The sequence below is a fragment of the Schistocerca piceifrons genome, chromosome 4 (assembly GCF_021461385.2).
Source record: "Schistocerca piceifrons isolate TAMUIC-IGC-003096 chromosome 4, iqSchPice1.1, whole genome shotgun sequence".
NCBI classification, from domain to species: Eukaryota; Metazoa; Arthropoda; class Insecta; order Orthoptera; family Acrididae; genus Schistocerca; species Schistocerca piceifrons.
The window spans coordinates 569,752,334-569,775,885 of record NC_060141.1 but is presented as its reverse complement, the minus strand read 5'-3'; the positions used below and the strand labels follow the sequence as shown (position 1 = coordinate 569,775,885).

Here is a 23,552-nt window from a genome sequence, read left to right as displayed (position 1 = left end):
TGTTTCGGATAGCCCAAAGCAATCACACGATCATCGAAATATTCATTCAGGAAATTAAAGACGTCGGCCGTGCGATGTGGCCGGGCACCATCTTGCATAAACCACGAGGTGTTCGCAGTGTCGTCTAAGGCAGTTTGTGCCGCCACAAATTCACGAAGAATGTCCAGATAGCGTGATGCAGTAATCGTTTCGGATCTGAAAAATGGGCCAATGATTCCTTTGGAAGAAATGGCGGCCCAGACCAGTACTTTTTGAGGATGCAGGGACGATGGGACTGCAACATGGGGCTTTTCGGTTCCCCATATGCGCCAGTTCTGTTTATTGACGAAGCCGTCCAGGTAAAAATAAGCTTCGTCAGTAAACCAAATGCTGCCCACATGCATATCGCCGTCATCAATCCTGTGCACTATATCGTTAGCGAATGTCTCTCGTGCAGCAATGGTAGCGGCGCTGAGGGGTTGCCGCGTTTGAATTTTGTATGGATAGAGGTGTAAACTCTGGTGCATGATACGATACGTGGACGTTGGCGTCATTTGGACCGCAGCTGCAACACGGCGAACGGAAACCCGAGGCCGCTGTTGGATCACCTGCTGCACTAGCTGCGCGTTGCCCTCTGTGGTTGCCGTACGCGGTCGCCCTACCTTTCTAGCACGTTCATCCGTCACGTTCCCAGTCCGTTGAAATTTTTCAAACAGATCCTTTATTGTATCGCTTTTCGGTCCTTTGGTTACATTAAACCTCCGTTGAAAACTTCGTCTTGTTGCAACAACACTGTGTTCTAGGCGGTGGAATTCCAACACCAGAAAAATCCTCTGTTCTAAGGAATAAACCATGTTGTCTACAGCACACTTGCACGTTGTGAACAGCACACGCTTACAGCAGAAAGACGACGCACAGAATGGCGCACCCACAGACTGCGTTGTCTTCTATATCGTTCACATCACTTGCAGCGCCATCTGTTGTTGAAAATTGTAACTACTGTAATTTCGAAAGTTTGTCCGCCTGAAAATGTACTGTTGTCCCAAGCATATTGCAACAAACGGTGTATTTCTATCGCTGCTCGTTTAGTTTTTATTGCCGTTTCAAATATACCGGTCATTTTTGAAACACCCTGTATTAGAGCTCTCTATCTGACCCTGTTCGTTGCCGTCTTCTTGATGTTACTTCAGGACTGGCCAATGGCTGCCACCTCAGCTTCAACAGTCCTGCGCCAGGTCGACCTCGGTCTGCCTCTCCTCCTTGCTCCTTGTGGATTCCATTCTAAAGCCTGCTTTGGAATATGTTGCAGACCTCTTCTCAGAATGTGTCCAATCCATCTCCATTTCCCTTCTTTCATGGTTATGTCGGCTTTCCGTTGTTGGGTGTCTTGCATTAATTCTTGGTTTGAGATATCATTTGGGCAGCATACTCTCAGTATAGTCCTCAAACATTTATTGTTGGAGGTTTGTAGCCCTACTCGTGTTTTAATTTGTGCTGTCACCTTCCACGTCTCACACCTGTAAAAGAGCTAACAGATTTTACATTTGAGTCAAAGATTGTAGGCTTTACCTTCAACAGTATTTCACGAAATGTCCAAACTGGTCGCAGCTGGGCAAAGCCCCTTTTGCCTTTTTTATCCTTGTTTCAACATCTTCTGTCGCTCCTCCATTTTTGGAAACAGTACTTCCCAGACTACAAAGGCTCTCCACTTGCTCAGTCTCCTCTTCTTTCACAGCTAGTGCATTCTTGTTCTTACTGTCCATTCTAAGTTATTTAGTACAATAGAGGGAAACATTCCACGTGGGAAAAATATATCTAAAAACAAAGATGTTGTGACTTACCGAACGAAAGCGCTGGCAGGTTGATACACACACAAACAAACACAAACACACACACAAAATTCAAGCTTTCGCAACAAACTGTTGCCTCATCAGGAAAGAGGGAAGGAGAGGGAAAGACGAAAGGATGTGGGTTTTAAGGGAGAGGGTAAGGAGTCATTCCAATCCCGGGAGCGGAAAGACTTAACTTAGGGGGGGAAAGGACAGGTATACACTCGCGCGCGCGCGCACACACACACACACACACATCCATCCACACATATACAGACACAAGCAGACATATTTAGAGACAAAGAGTTTGGGCAGAGATGTCAGTCGAAGCGGAAGTGAAGAGGCAAAGATGATGTTGAATGACAGGTGAGGTATGAGTGGCGGCAACTTGAAATTAGCGGAGATTGAGGCCTGGTGGGTAACGGGAAGAGAGGATATATTGAAGAGCAAGTTCCCATCTCCGGAGTTCGGATAGGTTGGTATTGGTGGGAAGTATCCAAATAACCCGGACGGTGTAACACTGTGCCAAGATGTGCTGGCCGTGCACCAAGGCATGTTTAGCCACAGGGTGATCCTCATTACCAACAAACACTGTCGGCCTGTGTCCATTCATGCGAATGGACAGTTTGTTGCTGGTCATTCCCACATAGAATGCATCACAGTGTAGGCAGGTCAGTTGGTAAATCACGTGGGTGCTTTCACATGTGGCTCTGCCTTTGATCGTGTACACCTTCCGGGTTACAGGACTGGAGTAGGTGGTGGTGGGAGGGTGCATGGGACAGGTTTTACACCGGGGGCGGTTACACGGATAGGAGCCAGAGGGTAGGGAATGTGGTTTGGGGATTTCATAGGGATGAACTAACAGGTTACGAATTTTAGGTGGACGGCGGAAAGACACTCTTGGTGGAGTGGGGAGGATTTCATGAAGGATGGATCTCATTTCAGGGCAGGATTTGAGGAAGTCGTATCCCTGCTGGAGAGCCACATTCAGAGTCTGATCCAGTACCGGAAAGTATCCTGTCACAAGTGGGGCACTTTTGTGGCTCTTCTGTGGGGGATTCTGGGTTCGAGGGGATGAGGAAGTGGCTCTGGTTATTTGCTTCTGTACCAGGTCGGGAGGGTAGTTGCGAGATGCGAAAGTAGTTGTCAAGTTGTTGGTGTAATGGTTCAGGGATTCCGGACTGGAGCAGATTCGTTTGCCACGAAGACCTAGGCTGTAGGGAAGGGACCGTTTGATGTGGAATGAGTGGCAGCTGTCATAATGGAGGTACTGTTGCTTGTTGGTGGGTTTGATGTGGACTGACGTGTGTAGCTGGCCATTGGACAGGTGGAGGTCAACGTCAAGGAAAGTGGCATGGGATTTGGAGTAGGACCAGGTGAATCTGATGGAACCAAAGGAGTTGAGGTTGGAGAGGAAATTCTGAAGTTCTTCTTCACTGTGAGTCCAGATCATGAAAATGTCGTCAATAAATCTGTACCAAACTTTGGGTTGGCAGGCCTGGGTAACCAAGAAGGCTTCCTCTAAGCGACTCATGAATAGGTTGGCGTACGAGGGGGCCATCCTGGTACCCATGGCTGTTCCCTTTAATTGTTGGTATGTCTGGCCTTCAAAAGTGAAGAAGTTGTGGGTCAGGATGAAGCTGGCTAAGGTGATGTGGAAAGATGTTTTAGGTAGGGTGGCAGGTGATCGGCGTGAAAGGAAGTGCTCCATCGCAGCGAGGCCCTGGACGTGCGGGATATTTGTGTATAAGGAAGTGGCATCAATGGTTACAAGGATGGTTTCCGGGGGTAACAGATTGGGTAAGGTTCCAGGCGTTCGAGAAAGTGGTTGGTGTCTTTGATGAAGGATGGGAGACTGCATGTAATGGGTTGAAGGTGTTGATCTACGTAGGCAGAGATACGTTCTGTGGGGGCTTGGTAACCAGCTACAATGGGACGGCCGGGATGATTGGGTATGTGGATTTTAGGAAGAAGGTAGGGGTGCGGCGTGTCGGTGGGGTCAGGAGGTTGATGGAGTCAGGTGAAAGGTTTTGCAGGGGGCCTAAGGTTCTGAGGATTCCTTGAAGCTCCGCCTGGACATCGGGAATGGGGTTACCTTGGCAAACTTTGTATGTGGTGTTGTCTGAAAGCTGATGCAGTCCCTCAGCCACATACTCCCGACGATCAAGTACCACGGTCGTGGAACCCTTGTCCGCCGGAAGAATGACGATGGATCGGTCAGCCTTCAGATCATGGATAGCCTGGGCTTCAGCAGTGGTCATGTTGGGAGTAGGATTAAGGTTTTTTAAGAAGGATTGAGAGGCAAGGCTGGAAGTCAGAAACTCCTGGAAGGTTTGGAGAGGGTGATTTTGAGGAAGAGGAGGTGGGTCCCGCTGTGATGGAGGACGGAACTGTTCCAGGCAGGGTTCAATTTGGATAGTGTCTTGGGGAGTTGGATCATTAGGAGTAGGATTAGGATCATTTTTCTTCATGGCAAAGTGATATTTCCAGCAGAGAGTACGAGTGTAGGACAGTAAATCTTTGACGAGGGCTGTTTGGTTGAATCTGGGAGTGGGGCTGAAGGTGAGGCCTTTGGATAGGACAGAGGTTTCGGATTGGGAGAGAGGTTTGGCGGAAAGGTTAACTACTGAATTAGGGTGTTGTGGTTCCAGGTTGTGTTGATTGGAATTTTGAGGTTTTGGAGGGAGTGGAGCTGGAAGTGGGAGATTGAGTAGATGGGAGAGACTGGGTTTGTGTGCAATGAGAGGAGGTTCAGGTTTGCTGGAAAGGTTGTGAGGGGTGAGTGAGTTGCCTTTCCGGAGGTGGGAAACCAGGAGATTGGATAGTTTTTTGAGGTGGAGGGTGGCATGCTGTTCTGATTTGTGGTTGGCCTGTAGGAGGATGCTCTGAACAGCCGGTGTGGATGTGGGAGAGGAAAGATTAAGGACTTTTATTGGATAGGAGTTGACGGGTGTGTTCATTGGCTGAGTTGATGTGTAGGGGAAGGATTAGGTGGGTGAGGGCAATGGATTGTTCAGTTTGGAACTGGTATAGGGACTGATGGAAAGAATGGTTGCAGCCAGAGATGGGAACTTTAAGTGTGAGGCCTTTGGGGGTAATGCCAAGTGTCAGACAAGCCTGAGAAAATAGAATATGGGAGCGTAATCTGGCTAGGGCGAAGGCATGTTTGCGGAGGGAATGTAAATAAAACTTAATGGGGTCGTTGTGGGGGTGTTGTGAGGGTGACATGGTATTAGAAGGTGGCAAGTGTGACATGAGGCTTAAATGAAAATGAAAATAAAAATATATGGGGAGAGATAAATGTGGACTGGAAAGTAACTGCAGATCTGGTGTGAAAAAAGGCAAGAAGGTGTTGGTTGCAGCTGGGCTATGTTGGACTTGGGATGGTAGACAACGATGTGCACAAAGGTTAGGTGGTTGTGTTGCCACCAAAACACGTTAAAGGACGGAGATATTCGGGAAAATTTCGAAAAAACTGCGTGTAATATATTAAAAGGAGTGGTTTTGCAGTGGCAGATTATCAAAATGAGGCTAACAATTGTCTGACGAAGAAATAATGACGTTAAAACCTGTGGGCAGCGGATAAAAATTATCAGTGATGTGGGGAAAACGGAAATGGAAATAAAGCGAAAGTTATTAGAACTGGTTGAAATGGTTGTTTAAAAGGTGAAAGGAACTGTTTGTGAACCAGAAATGGTGGATATTATAGCGGCGGTAGTGTTGAAAGGGGTAGAAAAATTTTTTTGGTTATGGTTTGGAAGTGGGTTACGTATTATTGAGTATATATATATGTTGTTGTTGTTGTTGTGGTCTTCAGTCCTGAGACTGGTTTGATGCAGCTCTCCATGCTACTCCATCCTGTGCAAGCTTCTTCATCTCCCAGTACCTACTGCAACCTACATCCTTCTGAATCTGCTTAGTGTATTGATCTCTTGGTCTCCCTCTACGATTTTTACCCTCCACGCTGCCCTCCAATGCTAAATTTGTGATCCCTTGATGCCTCAAAACATGTCCTACCAACCGATCCCTTCTTCTAGTCAAGTTGTGCCACAAACTTCACTTCTCCCCAATCCTATTCAATACCTCCTCATTAGTTACGTGATCTACCCACTTTATCTTCAGCATTCTTCTGTAGCACCACATTTCGAAAGCTTCTATTCTCTTCTTGTCCAAACTGGTTATCGTCCATGTTTCACTTCCATACATGGCTACACTCCATACAAATACTTTCAGAAACGACTTCCTGACACTTAAATCTATACTAGATGTTAACAAATTTCTCTTCTTCAGAAACGATTTCCTTGCCATTGCCAGTCTACACATTATATCCTCTCTACTTCGACCATCATCAGTTATTTTACTCCCTAAATAGCAAAACTCCTTTACTGCTTTAAGTGTCTCATTTCCTAATCTAATCCCCTCAGCATCACTCGATTTAATTTGACTGCATTCCATTATCCTCGTTTTGCTTTTGTTGATGTTCATCTTATATCCTCCTTTCAAGACACTGTCCATTCCGTTCAACTGCTCTTCCAAGTCCATTGCTGTCTCTGACAGAATTACAATGTCATCGGCGAACCTCAAAGTTTTTACTTCTTCTCCATGAATTTTAATACCTATTCCGAATTTTTCTTTTGTTTCCTTTACTGCTTGCTCAATATACAGATTGAATAACATCGGGGAGAGGCTACAACCCTGTCTCACTCCCTTCCCAACCACTGCTTCCCTTTCATGCCCCTCGACTCTTATAACTGCCATCTGGTTTCTGTACAAATTGTAAATAGCCTTTCGCTCCTTGTATTTTACCCCTGCCACCTTCAGAATTTGAAAGAGAGTATTCCAGTTAACGTTGTCAAAAGCTTTCTCTAAGTCTACAAAGGCTAGAAACGTAGGTTTGCCTTTCCTTAATCTTTCTTCTAAGATAAGTCGTAAGGTTAGTATTGCCTCACGTGTTCCAACATTTCTACGGAATCCAAACTGATCTTCCCCGAAGTCCGCTTCTACCAGTTTTTCCATTCGTCTGTAAAGAATTCGCGTTAGTATTTTGCAGTTGTGACTTATTAAACTGATAGTTCGGTAATTTTCACATCTGTCAACACCTGCTTTCTTTGGGATTGGAATTATTATATTCTTCTTGAAGTCTGTGGGTATTTCGCCTGTCTCATACATCTTGCTCACCAGAGTATATATAGGCGGGATAAAATTATATAGCAGATTACGGTAAAAAGGAGAAGGTGAATGCAAAGTGAAACTACTGGCAAAAACAGACAGAGAAAATAAAACGACAGAAAAGATTTCGAAATGCAACAGTGACAATAACAAACGTAATTGTTGGGTTCAAATTACTGATATCAATATAATAGAGGGAAACATTCCACGTGGGAAAAATATATCTAAAAACAAAGATGGTGTGACTTACCGAACGAAAGCGCTGGCAGGTCGATAGACACACAAACAAACACAAACACACACACACACACAAAATTCGAGCTTTCGCAACTAACTGTTGCGTCATCTCCCTTAAAACCCACATCCTTTCGTCTCTCCCTCTCCTTCCCTCTTTCCTGATGAGGCAACAGTTTGTTGCGAAAGCTTGAATTTTGTGTGTGTGTTTGTGTTTGTTTGTGTGTCTATCAACCTGCCAGCACTTTCGTTCGGTAATTGACATCATCTTTGTTTTTAGATATACTAAGTTATTTAGTCTTAGCCATGTTTATTTTTAATCCAACTCTCTGAGCTTCTGTTTCCAATTCCTTAAGTTTCTCACTCATATCCTTGAAAATGTGGGACAGAAGGCAGATGTCGTCCGCAAAGTCAAGGTCCTCCAGGCGATCATATAGAGTCCACTGTATACCTCTCCTTTTCTCTCGGTTTACCTTCATGCCATCTAATGTCAGCAAAAACAGCAGTGGTGAAAACAAACAACCCTGCCTTACTTCAGAATTTAAAGTAAATGGTTCTGAGAGATTTCCATCATATTTCACCTGGCAAGTATATTCTCTGTACATCATCTTCACGATACTGATGATCTTTGGAGATACTCCATAACTTTGCGTTGTTTTCCAGATGGCTTCACACTCCACCCTATCAAAGGCTTTTTCAAAGTCGACGAAGGAGACCAGTATTCCGTGGTTTGCTCAATAATGATGCTTAAGGTGTTGATTTGGTCTGTGCATGGTATGCTTTCTCTGAAACCAGCCAGTTCTTTCCTGAGCTTACAATCCATGGACACTCTGGGACGATTTAAAACAATCCTTGAAAATACTTTACTGGGTATAGACAAAAATGCGATGTCACACCAGTTGTTGCACTTTGCCAGGTCTCCTTTCTTGGGCAACTTGATAAGGATTCCCTTCCTCCAATCTTCCGAGATGGTTTCTGTGTTCCAGATTTCTTGGAACAGGGGCAGTAACACATCTGCTGTTACTTCATAGTCTGCCTTGAGCATTTCCGTCACCAAACTATCTACACCAGTTGCCTTGTTATTCTTGCAGCTTTTAAGAGCCTTGATAATTTCGCTCTTGTTGGTAGGGTGAGTATTGATTTGCAGTGCAGGCATTTCCTGTTGGTTGTGGTGGTTCCACCTGCTTCATTTATTCATTTGTTGTCCTAAGTGTCAACGTACTGCGTTGCTACACTGGCTGAAAAATGGGGTTTGTAATTTGGGTACTGACTACTGTAAATAATGTAGTTGACAGGTACACATTTGCGTTTCACGGTAGTTTACTTTCACTTTGCACAACCACCCAGCAATAAACAGTTATATGTGAATGGCAGTGCACTATCGTTTAAACTTTCCATAAGCCTCATTAATAGTTCTCAGACGAAGCTCCACATACTGCTACAATAGTTCACTGTTGAACATCTGTGAGCAATAAAAACATAACCACATAGTTCACAGTTCTTGAAGAATAAACAGGTACATATGGAGCAGACACTGTCATTGTTTTTACGCATGGCCTAATTTTTTAACACTTATTCCACAGTTAAGTTGAAGCATTGTTGTTATTCTAACCAGCACAGGTTTCTCATCTGAAACTCGGCCGTGACCAAAAATGGGGCCCTTTTATATCCTTGCAATAACAGGTGCTGAAACTACACACTGTTCGAAGTTCAGTTTACAGAAATTACAATTAAAACTTAACTTGTTAAATTGACCGAATACATCGAAAAATTGCGTCTCTTATAAAAGTTTCTTCCACTACAAGGGTTAAGCCGAATTATTTGTTTAAATCGTGAAATTAACATGTGTAGTCACACAAACAATACTTTTGACAAAACTATTAATTACTTTGGAATTAATTAAAGACTGGCTTTGCTAACATGTTATCGAATAGAGCCAAATAAATACTTTAAGAATACTATTAGTTCGTCTTCCAAATGTTTATAATTAGTGCAGAATTTATATTTGTTTATACGTCAACAGTAGAATTTGTTATGAAAAAATCACTGATTTCACCCTATAACAAAAGATGCTAACTAGTAAAAAAAAAAATTACATAAATAAAACTAGGCACACAATTAGATCTGGTGGTAAATTAAGTGAGAAAATGAATTAAGGAGGCAGATGGCAAAACAAGAGGGGAATTAAAATTTTCCCAGCTTGCTTCATCACAAGGTCTAGTTCCTCCTGCTCTTGTTCTTCTTGATGGATTAGGGTCATGTTGAATATCTCACTGAAATATTCCTTCCATCGCTTTAGCTGCTCCTCACTATTGGTCAACAGTTCACCATCTTTAGACTTCACTGGCTTACTTTCTTTAATGCTTTCCTGGGGCAGCTGTTTGGAGATATTATATAGCTATTTCAAATCGCCCTTTCCTGCTGCCTCTTAAGCTCTTTCTGCAAGCTGTTCTACCCAATTTCTTCTATGAGATCTAGTGTTTCTCTTCACTTGCCAGTGAACTTCATTGTACCTTGCCCTAAGGCGTTGTTTTTCTTCTTCGTCCCTACGCTGATTGATCAAGGCCTTTATTTCTCTCCTTCCTTCAATCTTCTGCCATATATGATCAGATATCCATGGCTTTCTTCTGGTGTCCTGGAATCCTAATACCTTCTCACTCCACTTTAGGAAAGTTTTCTTGATTTTATTCCACTTCCTATTCAAACAGCATACAAAATACTTATTTACATATCTGCACTTGACAATGAGAAAAAAAATTCTTGAAATGCATGATGCTAAGCATGAGAAAAATACGTAACTAGTGCAGTATTTCATTATTTAAATAATTACTGACAACTGCAGGCTTTCAAAAACATTGATTATGACATATTAAATTGAATCAAACGTCCCTACTTCCCAGACAGCTATCAGTTCTAGTTACATAAGCGGTTTTTATTAGATAATAAACCATCATTAGATTATAAACAAATCCCTGACAGGTCTTCTGACGCTTGTTATGTACATATATCATACATAAAGTGCAAGGGGGTATCCTATATGTAAATTTTACAGCTTAAAACTTTATTTCCCACATTTTACACCATTTTTTGTAAGTCCCTTGAAAAGTGTACGAGTGAGGTTTCACTGTATTTTAATGTTGTACTCATTTGTATTATTTTTGTTTTCCTCTGTGCAGCTGTATTTTTACTGTTCATGTTGTTGCAGGTGGCCTTAAGGTGGAAATTAGAATAGTAGAGTTGTAAATAAATGCTCATTCAAACCTTATTTGATACACATTATTTACATTACTTCTACAAGTTAAAATTACAATTTGTGTGCCTTTTTTTTAGGGCGTGGACGTGAAAATAAAGAAAATGAGAAAAATTTAGAGGAGAGTCGAGGGGAGGGCTTTTATCGTGGTGGAGGTGGAGGACGAGTGCTGAATGGCCCAGGTCGATCTGGTAGAGGTGGACGAGGTGGAGGTCGCCTAGGTCCTCGTACATTCCAGAGCCGTGACAAGACTGGTTTCCCAAGGTCTATAGATACGTGGAACAACCCCACTGCAGATGACAGTTCTGGTGGAGATCCGCTAAAAATGGGTAGGTCAATATTTACTGTTGTGATATATCTGCCAATAACTATTTATTATTAGTGTCAGAGACGCCAGAGTTGGCAGTCTCGTGTATGTGAAATGTGCTTGCTTGTGAGAATGAATGTTGTGTGTTTCACTTTCTTTTTCTGACAAAGGCTGAAGCCGAAAACTTATGTGTAAGTGTCTTTCAATTGTATCTGTGTGCACTTAACATTTTATCTTTACAGTAAGAAGCAATCTATCTTTTCCTACTTTGTTGATACTTCTGTGTAAGAACATTCTAGATTGAAAGTGCATTTGATTTGTGGTTGCTCAGTGTAGACTGTCAAGCCTAATATTTGTGCTGTGTGCTATCAATCAAAAGCAATGTCTCCACGGTAGCTTCTTCCAGATTGGAACTGACCAACTTGTGGTAAACAAGTTGTAGCTATATTTGTGAGATAAGAGAAATTTTAAAAGAATATAGATACACATCAAAGTATTATTTTGGACTTTCCATCATTTTCGAAAATAGTTCAAGCAGGAGCTGGAATGGTTCCAAGCTGTATCCAAAGAAAGTCATTCTGTGTCCTTGACCCACTATCAATAATTTGAAACTCAACATCTTGGAAGATGAATGGTGACTTGTATGTAGCCACAAAAAGTTCCAGTTTTTCTTTCTTTCCTTGAGAGCAGGGGGGGGGGGGGGGTGTTCACACACACACACACACACACACACACACACACACACACACACACACACACACAGTCTGCAGTCTCAGATTACTGAAACTGCATTGTGAGCAGCAGCAGCAGCAACAGTGCATGAAGGGAGTGGTGACTGGGTGGGGGTAAGTAGGAGGCTGGGGCAGGGAGCCTCCCCTTCCCCCGATCATAATGTTGACATATGCCAACAAACTGAAAATATTATTCTTCCTTCATTTCCAGAAACATGAAAACATAATCTGTGCTTCCATTAAGCATCATTTTACATACTTCATAAAATGATGACAAAACCAGTCTAGTGTGACCCAGCCTTGACTCAGTATATTTAATACAGATGTCCACATTACAAGAAGTCTTACAGCAAACAGAACTAGCAAGATGGTTTGGGCCATTAAGTTACAGAGTCAAATAACTTGCGATGACGGAGATATGCCATTCCTACTTGTCGACGCTACAAGTGCTTGCTGCCAGAATAAGTGCATTGCTACACATCATCATTCTTGTGCATATGCGAATGGTTTTCTTGGCATTATTTTTGAATTTACTTTTCAACAAATAGCAACACCATACAATGGTTGGTTATTTTGAGGAAGAAATTTCGGAAAATGTTTGTTTGGAGCACAGTGTTGTATGGTAGCGAATTGTGGAGTGTTGGAATATTGGAAAGGAAGAGAATCAAACTGTTATGTGCTGTAGAAGAAAGTTGAAAATAAAGGTGGACAGATTCAGAATGAGAGGTTCTCTGCAGAATCAGTGAAGAGAGGAACATGTGGAAAACACTGACAAGGAGGAGGATATGATTGAAATGTCATGTATTAAGACAGCAGGGAATGCTACTAGAGGGTAGAAACTGTAGGTGAAACAGAGATTGGAATACACCTGACAAATAATTGATGCAGGGTGCAAGTACTACTTTGAGATGAAGAGATTGTCACAAGAGAGGAAATCATTGTAGACTGCATTGAACCAGTCAGAAGAATGAGTGAAAAAAGAGGGAGAGATAGGACCATCAACTGAATTCATATAAGCATCAGTGAACACCCTAGAAATTTCAGGGAACATCACATGTTTCCAGAAATAGTGTGTAATTATTGGAAGCCAAATGAAGGCAGAAAGACAAGGATGGTAAGAAGTGACATCAGTTCATAAGGATTGGAAAAATGGTAAACTATGTGAAAAGAGAAGCAAAGACGAGTACTTAGGCCATGCTAATTATTTTTTTATTAAGAAATAAGTGAATTGCAGATATAAACACGGGAAAGTGGTAGTATCCTTTATCATTGCAAGTCTTTCCTTATCTGGTTTTTGTCATGTTCGTTAAGTACAAGAAGATATGTTTGCTCCTCTGTTGAGCACTGAAGCATCCGTATTTGGCATATGATGATGTAAAATCATGCAATTCAGTGCTTTAAGAAGGATCACACTACTGTGGGTTGTGTGTGGTAAAATGACTGTGCTTCTTAAAAGTATCAAATTTGCCATAAAATAGGAGTAGTGTTGCACCATTTAAATTTCTAAATTCATACTTGCCTCCTTTCCCTCCCTCTTCTTTCAGCATTGCATAAATATGGAATATACACTGTTAAATAGGATGAAAATAAATTGCAGTATCATATTACAAATTGTATACATTTTGTTTTTGTTAACTTTAGTATAGGTACAATAATTTCATATCACTACTTCTTTATTAGTGCATTTTCTCTGGTTTGGCACAGAAAAATGGGGCGAATTCCCTTCACCGGAAGATTGGGACAATGAAGAATACACTGGTTCACTAGCAGACAGCAAGGTATTCACGCCCAGTGGTGGTACAGTGGAACCTGTAGTCAACTCTGAACCAGTTATTCCCACACAGGAACCAACTACAGAGTTGTCGTCTGCATTGACGTCGCAGACTCTTTCAAGCAGTGTGGCATCTAGTTCAAGCCAGATGTCTCAGAACCTTGAAATACATCAGTCAACAACAAATCAGCTGTCGCAAGTAAGAACAGTGTACCAGAAATACATATTGTTTGGACCTACTTTCAGTTTGAGCTCATTTAGTTCTTTTTTCATGAAATTCTTTGATGAGCCTTACTTAAATGTTTTAAACATCTTCCTTGCGAAAAGTACTCCTTTGCAATATATGGTTATGTGGAACCATACTTTGGCCCTTCTCATGCTTCCTGGACAAAATGTTACTGTTTTGATATTGTATATAATTTGTGAAACTGCTTCTTTTTTTATTGTCAGAGTCGTTCATCTGAAAATAATTTGTGTATGGTATGTTTTTAGAGTCCAGTTCCTGTAGGTGTCAACCAATTAAATTCAACACAGTCTGAGTACCTGAATCAATTATCACAAGCAACAGAAAACCTAAAATCTGCTGTTGGTATTGGCACAAGTACGTCTGCAGGAACTTCCTTTGGGACAACAAGTAGTAGCAGTTACACTGTCTCATCATCGTCAGCATCATCTTACCAGCCTCCTAGTCCTCCATCAGGGTTCACATCTTCAGCAGGTAATTAATTTTCACAAATTATACTTTGTTTTCTCCATGCTGTTCGTGTGAAAAGACAAATTTATGATCCATGCAAAAATTTAATCCTTCTCTTTAGCATCTTGTGTGTTGGCTAGAAGCCCGCTTGAAAGCAAAGTTCACATCCTATATAATGTCCAGCAAATGCGAAAAATGAGCCATAATGGCCTGTCTCTAGGCATGCTTTGCAGCTTTAGGACAACAAAGTTTTCTGAACTACCAAATATCTTGTATGAGGCCAGTGGATACACATTGACTTCAAAGATTTGCAATAGAGTTTATACATAAGTATCCTCAGAGGCAATTCATTAAACATGGTGACATTTCACCAACAAAAGGACTCTGGTGTGGTTGTCAAGTGTTTTAATGAGAACTGGCTGAGATGCGGAGGTAACTTTGGCCAGGCATGGATAGATCGGGCCAACTTGGACACGGATACACACTCACTACAAGGTTGCTTTATTAGAATCTAATTTCTGTGGTTCCCTTTGACTACTAATGGCATTCATATTCTTGTGTACCAGTAGTGAAAGGCACATGAAAATTCTTGCTATTGGCTGGAATCCTTATGCCACACTGAGGACATGTGATGTGGCAGTGTAGTTATAAGGCAAAGGTGCTTCACTCCAGATGCTGTGATGTAGAAGGTGCATTCAGGCTATGAAACTTCAGACTTTTCTCTCAGAACTGAAAACAGATAAAAACATGCAATTTGTTTTAAAAAAAGCATGCATTTGTGAATGCATGAAAGAGATGGCTGCCCTGTACACCATACAGAACTAAAGTGACTGCATGGAGAGTGAGGAATGTTTTCCATACTTAAAATGGCGGCATTTTCTTTATAAGAACAGCATACAATCATACGTTTTCTTCATTTACACAGTGCAACATCGATTGAAATTAATCACTAGTTAATTGAGAGGTGGTGATGGTGTCGTGGATGAGTCTAATGTGGTTATATGGGTGTGACAGTTCAAGAAGGTAGAAGATCTTGTGTTAACAAACCAAGACAATCTCAGCCTCGCACCAGCCAGTTTGACCACATGATCGAGTGAGTGCAGAACTTTGTTTTGGGTGATTGCCGAATGTGTATGGAACACACCACCCCCAATGTTGAAATTTCCGTGTGATCTGTGCACACAGTCCTGCATGAAGACATGAAAATGTGAATCTTTCATGTGGGTGTCATGAATCCAGATGGATGACCACAATGCCATGCGTGTAGCATATTGTTGGACAATGTTCACACAGTGATTGCATGAATGCGACTTCCTTTTCATTGATTGTGATAAGGGATGAAACATTAATGTCCTTTTTCAGTCCTTAAATGAAGTGCCAATCAGCCCAGCGGAAGCGTGTGTATGTGCCAATACGTACACGCACTAGCCACTGCCAAAAAAAATTTGGCTAAGCGCCAGTGCTGAAAAAGTGATGGTGCCCATGTTGAGACAGCAGTGGTGTAATCCTTATTTATTGTTTTCCAGGGGACTCTATAGTGACAGGTGCATCATACCAAGATATTTGGAAGAACAAGCTCCTTCCTGCATTGCATGAAAAACTGCCAGAAAAGCACCAGGTGTAGTTTCTCACCAAGGCAACTCACCAGCATATCGGGTGAATGCGATACTGCAGTTTCTTTTTCATAATGACTGAAATGATTTCTAATGCTCCCCACTCGCATGACCAGGTTCCTAGTCACTTTGGTTGTTTCCAACAACGAAAGACACTACCTGGATGCCCATTCACTAGTAATGCTGCTATTGCGTCAAATGATTTTCCAGTGCTCAAACCAGACTTGTAAAGCATTCACAGTGGCTGTGGAATCATGGCACTGATATTTTGAAAAGTGTGGACAGCTGCAGGAAGATAAGGTCAAGAAGTAATATAAGTTTCAACGTGAGAAAAATTGGAGGCATTACAACTTGAATGCACCACATACTACTAGTTCATTATACGTTCAGTTCAGTAGACATTAGAGAAGTCAAATTTTTTGGCATGGCGGATTTAGGGCTACTTTACCTTAGGACTAACTAAATAATAGTTATCCTTTTCAATGCTACAGATGTGCTCTCTGCAGTCCATGTTGAGGGTGGCTTTTGTTATGGCTGCACTGCTCCCCAGATTCTGGTGCCTGAAATACACATTCCAACCAATTTGAAATACTTTTCATCTGATCTTTCAGAAAGTATTAGGTGAAAAATTTGATTTTTGCACATCTTATGGTTTGATATTTTTTGGAAGAGGTAAAAATGCACTGTGTAAACTTTGTCTGGTACCACGCACCATGGAAGTTGAATCCCCGCTGGACGTCATGGACGTTGAAGACCCCAAGAGGTCTCCTCACTATCGTGCCGTAAGCCGTGGCAGTGTGTGCCTCCTGGCCCACATTTAGTGTGAGGCACCATAGTGGAACGTGGTTCCAGCGGCCCATAGCGGCGCCCCCAATCATGTGTTTAAGATCCTGCCTCTCACTCAGCCAGTGAGTCTAATTGTTGCATGTGTCTTGACATATCGCCTCGATAACAAATGGCGCGTTTACCATTCTTTGTCTTCATTGCTAGTGGACGTCTTGGGTTCGTTTGGTTGTCTCTGTCACTCCGTTGCTTCTTGCATGTTGTTGTCGTAAGATTTCTCTCGATCGTCTGTCGTTGTTTCGTGTCTGTCCTTTCCGTTTGTTTGTTTATTCGCGGGCCTCTCTCTGTTTGGTCCCGCCGCGTTTTCTCGGCCACCCCGTGACTGTTCCGCCCCGCGATTACAACAGGTTGCAACACTTTGCATATGATTGATTTTAGCTGTTATATTGCGGCAAACAATATGTACGTAAGATACCAAATTTTATTTAAAATTGAGGGCAGAACGATATCTCATTCAGTTTTGAAGTTATTAGATTTTATATCCGATACAGTTGTGTGCAATGTGCCCATTTGTGTCCTTGTGCACAGTGAATCTTGTTGTCATAACAATCATCATATCTCATAAGCAGTTCAAGATATTGAAATGAGGTTTCTCGCAAATGATAGCACACAATGAGGTATTTATGTTGTATGATAAATACTTGAAACTTTTTTACTCACCGAAATTTGGAAGTAAGCTGTTCATGGCAGTGGGAGGTCGGCAGGTCAGGACACACACACACACACACACACACACACACACACACACACACACACACACACACCACTGTAGGAGGTGCACATGTACACATATACAGCACCTGAGGAAGAGTGTAGCAGGCAGTAAATACATGTCCACAGCAGCAAAAGGGTTAACATTGGTGTGGGGGGGGGGGGGGGGGGAGAGAAACACTAATCTGATGGGGAAGTAGATGTTAATGTAGCCTGTTACAGTTTTTTATTTACTTTGCCAGATGAAGACGCACTTCATAGCTACTTCCTCCTTGATGGTGCATTTCTTCATTGCTTCCAACTTAGCTTTGTGATTGAGGTAGCTAATCTTTATAAATTTTCTTAGTCTTACATGCAGATCAATAACTGTCTTTAACTTTGGAACCTTTTGTTTTGAAACTGAGCACAGATATTTTAGGAAATTTGTTTGTTTGCGTACTAGGTTTCCATGATGGTGTTGGAAGAGTAAAGACCACAAGAGATATAATTCGTATCCAATCTGCATTAGGCACTTCTACTTTGCCTTTTGCTGCAGGAAAACTTATAGATGCAGTGTACTTCACCACATCTGGAAGATTATCATAGATTAGTGTCATTGCACACTGTTGCCACATCTGTTGACAAATTTTCTTTGAAGTTGACAGCCTCTAGTATTTATGCTGATGGTGATTCAATGTTATTTACACTGATATCAATGGTGATAGTGCAGAGGGATGCAGAATCTGAATCATTGTCATACTGAGAAAACCCTGTGTTTAATTCTTCAGTAAAGTGTCCACAGAAACAATAACCACTTGTTACCCATCAGTATAAGGGAAAACCACTATGTTCCTTACTTGTTACAAAAAATATCTAGTTCTGGTACCCTAGAAGAAAAAATTTCAATAGATGTTGATATGTAATTGACTTCAATCATTTTTAGTCCCTTCAAAAGGCCATAAAGAGATTTTATTTGCGCAACAAAGCCTTTTCCACAATGAAACATTGTCTCAAAATATGGTAGAAAACCCAAAGAGATTCTGGTCGTATGTAAAGTACACCAGTGGCAAAAAATAGTCAATACCATCACTTCACGATGATGATGGAAATGTTACCAATGATGGTGCCACCAAAGCGGGGTTACTAAATACAGTTTTCTGTAATTCCTTCACGAAAGAACAAGTAGTAAATATTCCAGAATTTGAAACAAGAACAGAAGCATGAGTGACATAAAAATAGATATCTTCGGTGTTGCGAAACAACTCAAGAAAGGCAAGTCTTCCGGTCCATATGGTATTCCAATCAGGTTCCTTTCAGAGTATGCAGACACAGTAACACCTTTCTTAGCAATCATATGCAACCGCTATCTTGACGAAATGTTTGTTCCTAAAGACTGGAAAGTAGCACAGGTCACACCAATATTCAAGAAAGGAAATTGGAGTAACCCATTGAATTACATACCCATATCACTGGCTTCAATTTGCAGTAGGATTTTGGAGCATATACTGTACTTGAACATTATGAATCACCTTGAAGAAAATGACTTATTGATACATAACCAACATGGATTCAGAATATATCGTTCTTGTGGAACACAGCTAGCTCTTTATTCCCATGAAGTAATGAGTGCTGTCGACAAGGCATCTCAGATCAATTACATATTCCTAGATTTCCAGAAGGCTTTTGATACCATTCCTCACAAGCGACTATTAATCAAATTGCGTGCATATGGAGTATCGCCTCAGTTATGTGACTGGATTCGTGATTTCCTCTCAGAGAGGTCACAGTTTGTAGTGATAGATAGTAAATCATCGAGTAGAACAGAAGTGATATCTGGCATTCCGCGAGGTAGTTTCATAGGCCTTCTGCTGTTCCTGATTTACATAAATGGTCTAGGTGATAATCTAAGCAGCCCCCTTAGATTGTTTGCAGATGACACTGTAATTTACCTTCTAGTGAAATCGTCAGATGATCAATTCCAATTACAAAATGATATAGAGAGAATTTCTGTATGGTGTGAAAAGTGGCAATTGGCACTAAACTAAAAAAGTGCGAGGTCGTGCACATGGGTACTAAAAGAAATCCGATACATTTTGGGTATATGATAAATCGCACAAATCTAAGGGCTGTCAATTCAACTGAATACCTAGGAATTACAGTTACAAGCAACTTAAATTGGGGAGACCATATAGATAATATTGTGGGGAAGACGAAACAGACTGCACTTTGTTGACAGAACGCTCACTAAAGAGACAGCCTACATTACACTTGTCTGTCCTCTGCTGGAGAATATTGCTGCGCGGTGTGAGATCCTTACCAGGTAGGATTGATGGAGGGAATCCTTACCAGGTAGGATTGGTGGAGGACACTGAAAAAGTGCAAAGAAGGGCAGCTCGTTTTAGTGGCAGTCACTGAAGCAAAGGCAGTTTTCTTTGCGGCGAGATCTATTTACGAAATTTTAATCACCAGCTCTCTCTTCTAAATGTGAAAATATTTTGTTGAAACCCACTTATGTAAGGAGAAATGATCATCATAATAAAACAACAGAAATCAGAACTCGAACGGAAAGATTTAGGTGTTCCTTTTTTAACACGCGCCATTCGAGAGTGGAATGGTAGAGAAGTAATATGGAAATGGTTTGATGGATCCTCTGCCAGGCACTTCCGTGTGAACTGCAAAGTAACCATGTAGATTTGAAAAAGCACATACTGGTCTTTATTCCGGATTCACTATGTGCAAGTTAACATTCATCTTTTGGAAATCTCAAGAATTCAGTGCGCTGAAGACTTTGTCAACAAACTCAGTGAAGTTATTTTATTTGTCCTGATGAACATATTTCACTCAAACCATTTGGTAGCATAATACCTACATCTAGGAAATGGTTCTGCAACAACTTAAAGAGATGGTGTTGTACCCATACATTGTTTGTTGTGTCGGCTACTATCGGAGTCAGTGTTGACACAAATAAGGAAGAAGAGAAGTATCAATGGCTGGTGGCAGGAATCTAAAATCATCTGTACAAAACACTTTCTAGTTAACAGAAAACTTTGTTTCTATTAAGGGAAGAAACAGCACTTAACTTTCAGTGCTTCCTGTGTCTCCTATATAATAGTTCTTCAATCTCCATTACTATTAGCAGAATGCTGGCTAAGTAACATCTTCCTATTAGTCAGTACTAATGCTATCGAAGACTGCGACTTAACTGGGCCAACCAGTGAAGGGCGGGTGGCTAAAAACAGTGTTGCCAGGGGCTGCTGAACTGTGTCTTCGTGGTGGTGTGGCATTGCCTGCTCATATCATTAGCGTGTGGGTTAGTGCAGTCTTGATGCCATTTTGTGGCACTGTGCTGGTTGGCATGCAGTTGATACTTAGGACTGCACATTTTTGGTGTCTGCTGGATTCAGAATAGGTTTTTTTATATTGACGCACAATTCCTTCTGAAAACCTTTATAGTTTTCCACCTGTATGAATGTCACACCTGTGACGTGTGCTCAGGGTCTTTTGCTGTCTTTGATGATGATCTGAAGGAAATGGGTTGTGTGTATATAAACTGTAAACTTAAGCGCATATGGTCTATTTGTATCAGATTAGCTGATGTAGCCACTAAGGATATGTGTAAAACCTCGGTCTTTAAGACCAATACTGTGCATGTAGTGTAAGGCATGCGCATGAGTGTATGTGTTACTTGATATAATTTTAAACTTGACTGATGTAAATTTTACATGCTTTTCAAAACACTGTAACTACGCAACTTGTGTTACAGCGCCATTTTCTACATCCAGTTACGTAAGTTCCTCTAGTACCTACAGCCCGCAGATACAAGAGCAGCCTGCAGAATCTCCATCAACCACCACCCAGTCACAATCCATACCAACGCGGACGAAAACACAGCGGCCAAGAGTTCCTCCTCCCTCAAAAGTAAATACTTGTGTAATCTTGTGCATTCATGTATTTAGTGTGTTGTTAACATTTAATTGTAAATATACTTCTTGAACGGAGGAAAGCACTAATTGGAAACTTTCAGATTCCAGCAACAGCAGTTGAAATGCCTGGTGATGCTATTAACAGCAGTATAGGATATCTAGATGTTCAGTTTGGTGCTCTAGAATTCGGAAGTGAAACGAACTCTTTTGAAACAAATTCTGAACAGAACAAGTTTTCCAACAGTGTATCAAACTCAGTTCTGGATTCCTTACCATCGCCTAGAGCTTCCACGAATCTTGACCTGAGTACGAGTCAAACATCTGCATTAGATGCATACACGGCATCCTCAACTCAAAAATCGAGTCAAAACAGTATTGCTTCATCACTCAGTCAAAGTCAGAAGGTACTGTTAAGGATTTCTGCATAATTTAGTAAAAAAAAGTTAAAAGTTTGGTACTGTATGTATAAACTTTGTTTCTAGCTTCCAGGTTCTGAATCTATTCTGTCTACATCAGACCACAAAGTTAGCCAGTCCAGTTTCACACAAACAAGGTCATCGACTGCATCTGCTTTGGATGTAGATAAAAGCGAAGTGGGCCTATCTTACTCCGCACCCAGTACAGTCACATATCAATCCACTTACCAGAATCAGAAGTCGTCATCTTCCGTCTATCCAACTGCCTCCAGCTATACGCCATCAAACTACTCGTCTGTACAGGTATTTGATATAATCTCTCTTGGTTTACATGAAAGCCAAAATGCAAATTCTGTACTTAGCTTTATAATCATTTGACCATTTATCAGATGTGTGTGTTAGTCTAAAATGCTTTCTATTACTTATTTAAATTTGGTTAGTTTTAACATAAGGGATTAAGTGATGCATTTTGATACTGTCATTGGGTTATTACTGATGTACTGCTGTTTGCACATGTACTATCTGCATGTTTGATAAAAAAGGAAAAACCAACACATGTATCTTCGTGTACTGACACTCTTTACATGCTGCTGTTGCTTCTACAATTTAATCAATCAAAATGTTTGAAAGCGCTCCCAAGCATATCATCACATTTCTGCTATAATGTTTTTGTAATATGTACCCGCTGTTTTCCCTCCATTTACTGCCATACTTCAAAAAAAGGTATTTTTGATAATCCTACTTTTAACACATGTGTTCAGTGTTGCCACAGGTTCTGGATATCAGGGAATTTCAAACATTTCTGAGAAATTTGAAAATTACACTCGAAAAATCTTGTTTTTGTCTCAATAGATGAAATGCTTTGTTTGCTGGGCTGTCATGCACCGTAGTTGACTGGGTGCAGCTGAGTACTAGAGCCACTTCCCCACTCCCTCATTCCTACTGCTTCTCCCCTTCTTACCACTCCCCTCAGCTTGCAGTCAGTGCTGCCACCACTTCTAACAGCTAGCCTAGCAGCTGCCGATGAGAGGCAGGGGGAGACAAGGAGTGGTTTGTTTGGATCTGATTCTCAGAGACTGTGGACACTGCGACCAGAGATGGCTGTCATGTGTTCATGGGTTGTGTCTAAGTGATTACGTTAATGTGTGTGTGTGTGTGTGTGTGCTCTCGTTTCCTGACAAAAGCTATGGCAGAAAATTTAGTTGTGAAAGTGTGATAGTTTTTTTCTATGTGCCTGTCTGCGGCTCAGCAATCATCTTTTTGGTAAGCTGTTGTCTGTCATTGTTGTTGATTCTCAAAGCATTACCTACAAACAAATCCAGGGTACGGCTATGGGAACCCGCATGGCACTATCCTATGCCAGCGTATTCATGGGCCATCTAGAGGAATCCTTCCTAAACACCCAGAATCCTGAACCTGTCACCTGATTCAGATTCATTGATGACATCTTTGCCATCTGGATCGAGGATGAGGATGCCCTATCCGCATTCCTCCATAACCTCAACAGCCTCTTGCTTCACCTCTTCCTACTCAACCCAACAAACTACCTACCTAGATTTTGATCTCCACCTCAAAAATGGCTACATCAGTATGTTTGTCCATATCAGACCTACTAACCACATGCAATATCTCACTTCGACAGCTTCCACCCATTCCATACCAAGAAGTCCTTTCCATACAGCCTAGCCACCCATGGTCATCACATCTGCAGTGATTATCGGTTCCTCTTAAAATATACCGTCTGTCTCTCTGAGGCTTTCGCAGACTGTAATTGTCCTCCTAACCTTGTACAAAAACAAATACTCAGTGCCTTATCTTTCCAGTCTCCCACAACCTTCCAAAGTCTCACTCTCCAGCCACAGAGGAGCATTCCCCTCATAACTCAGTATCACTCAGGACTGGAGCAACTGAATTACATTCTCTGCCAGGGTTTCGACTACCTCTCGTTGTGCCTTGAAAGGAAAATCTCCTGCCCACTATCCTTCCCACCCCTCCTACAGTGGTGTTCCGCTGTCCATCGAACCTGCAGAATTTACTTGGACATCCCTACCCCTTACATCCTAACCCCTGCTCCTAACTCTTTACATCATGGCTCATATTCCT

The 23,552-nt window shown here is 41.6% G+C and overlaps 1 protein-coding gene across 5 annotated transcripts in view; it reads left to right on the top strand.

Moving 5' to 3' along the window:
- Positions 1-23,552, top strand: part of LOC124794689 (protein lingerer) — a 121,131-nt gene that overhangs the window by 13,294 nt on the left and 84,285 nt on the right. For all 5 annotated transcript variants that reach the window (XM_047258241.1, XM_047258243.1, XM_047258242.1 and 2 more), the window contains exons 6-11: positions 10,542-10,790; positions 13,204-13,469; positions 13,763-13,988; positions 20,874-21,028; positions 21,135-21,437; positions 21,516-21,752. In XM_047258241.1, coding sequence (XP_047114197.1) covers positions 10,542-10,790; positions 13,204-13,469; positions 13,763-13,988; positions 20,874-21,028; positions 21,135-21,437; positions 21,516-21,752 — 1,436 coding nt within the window. The remainder of the gene's footprint in view (positions 1-10,541; positions 10,791-13,203; positions 13,470-13,762; positions 13,989-20,873; positions 21,029-21,134; positions 21,438-21,515; positions 21,753-23,552) is intronic.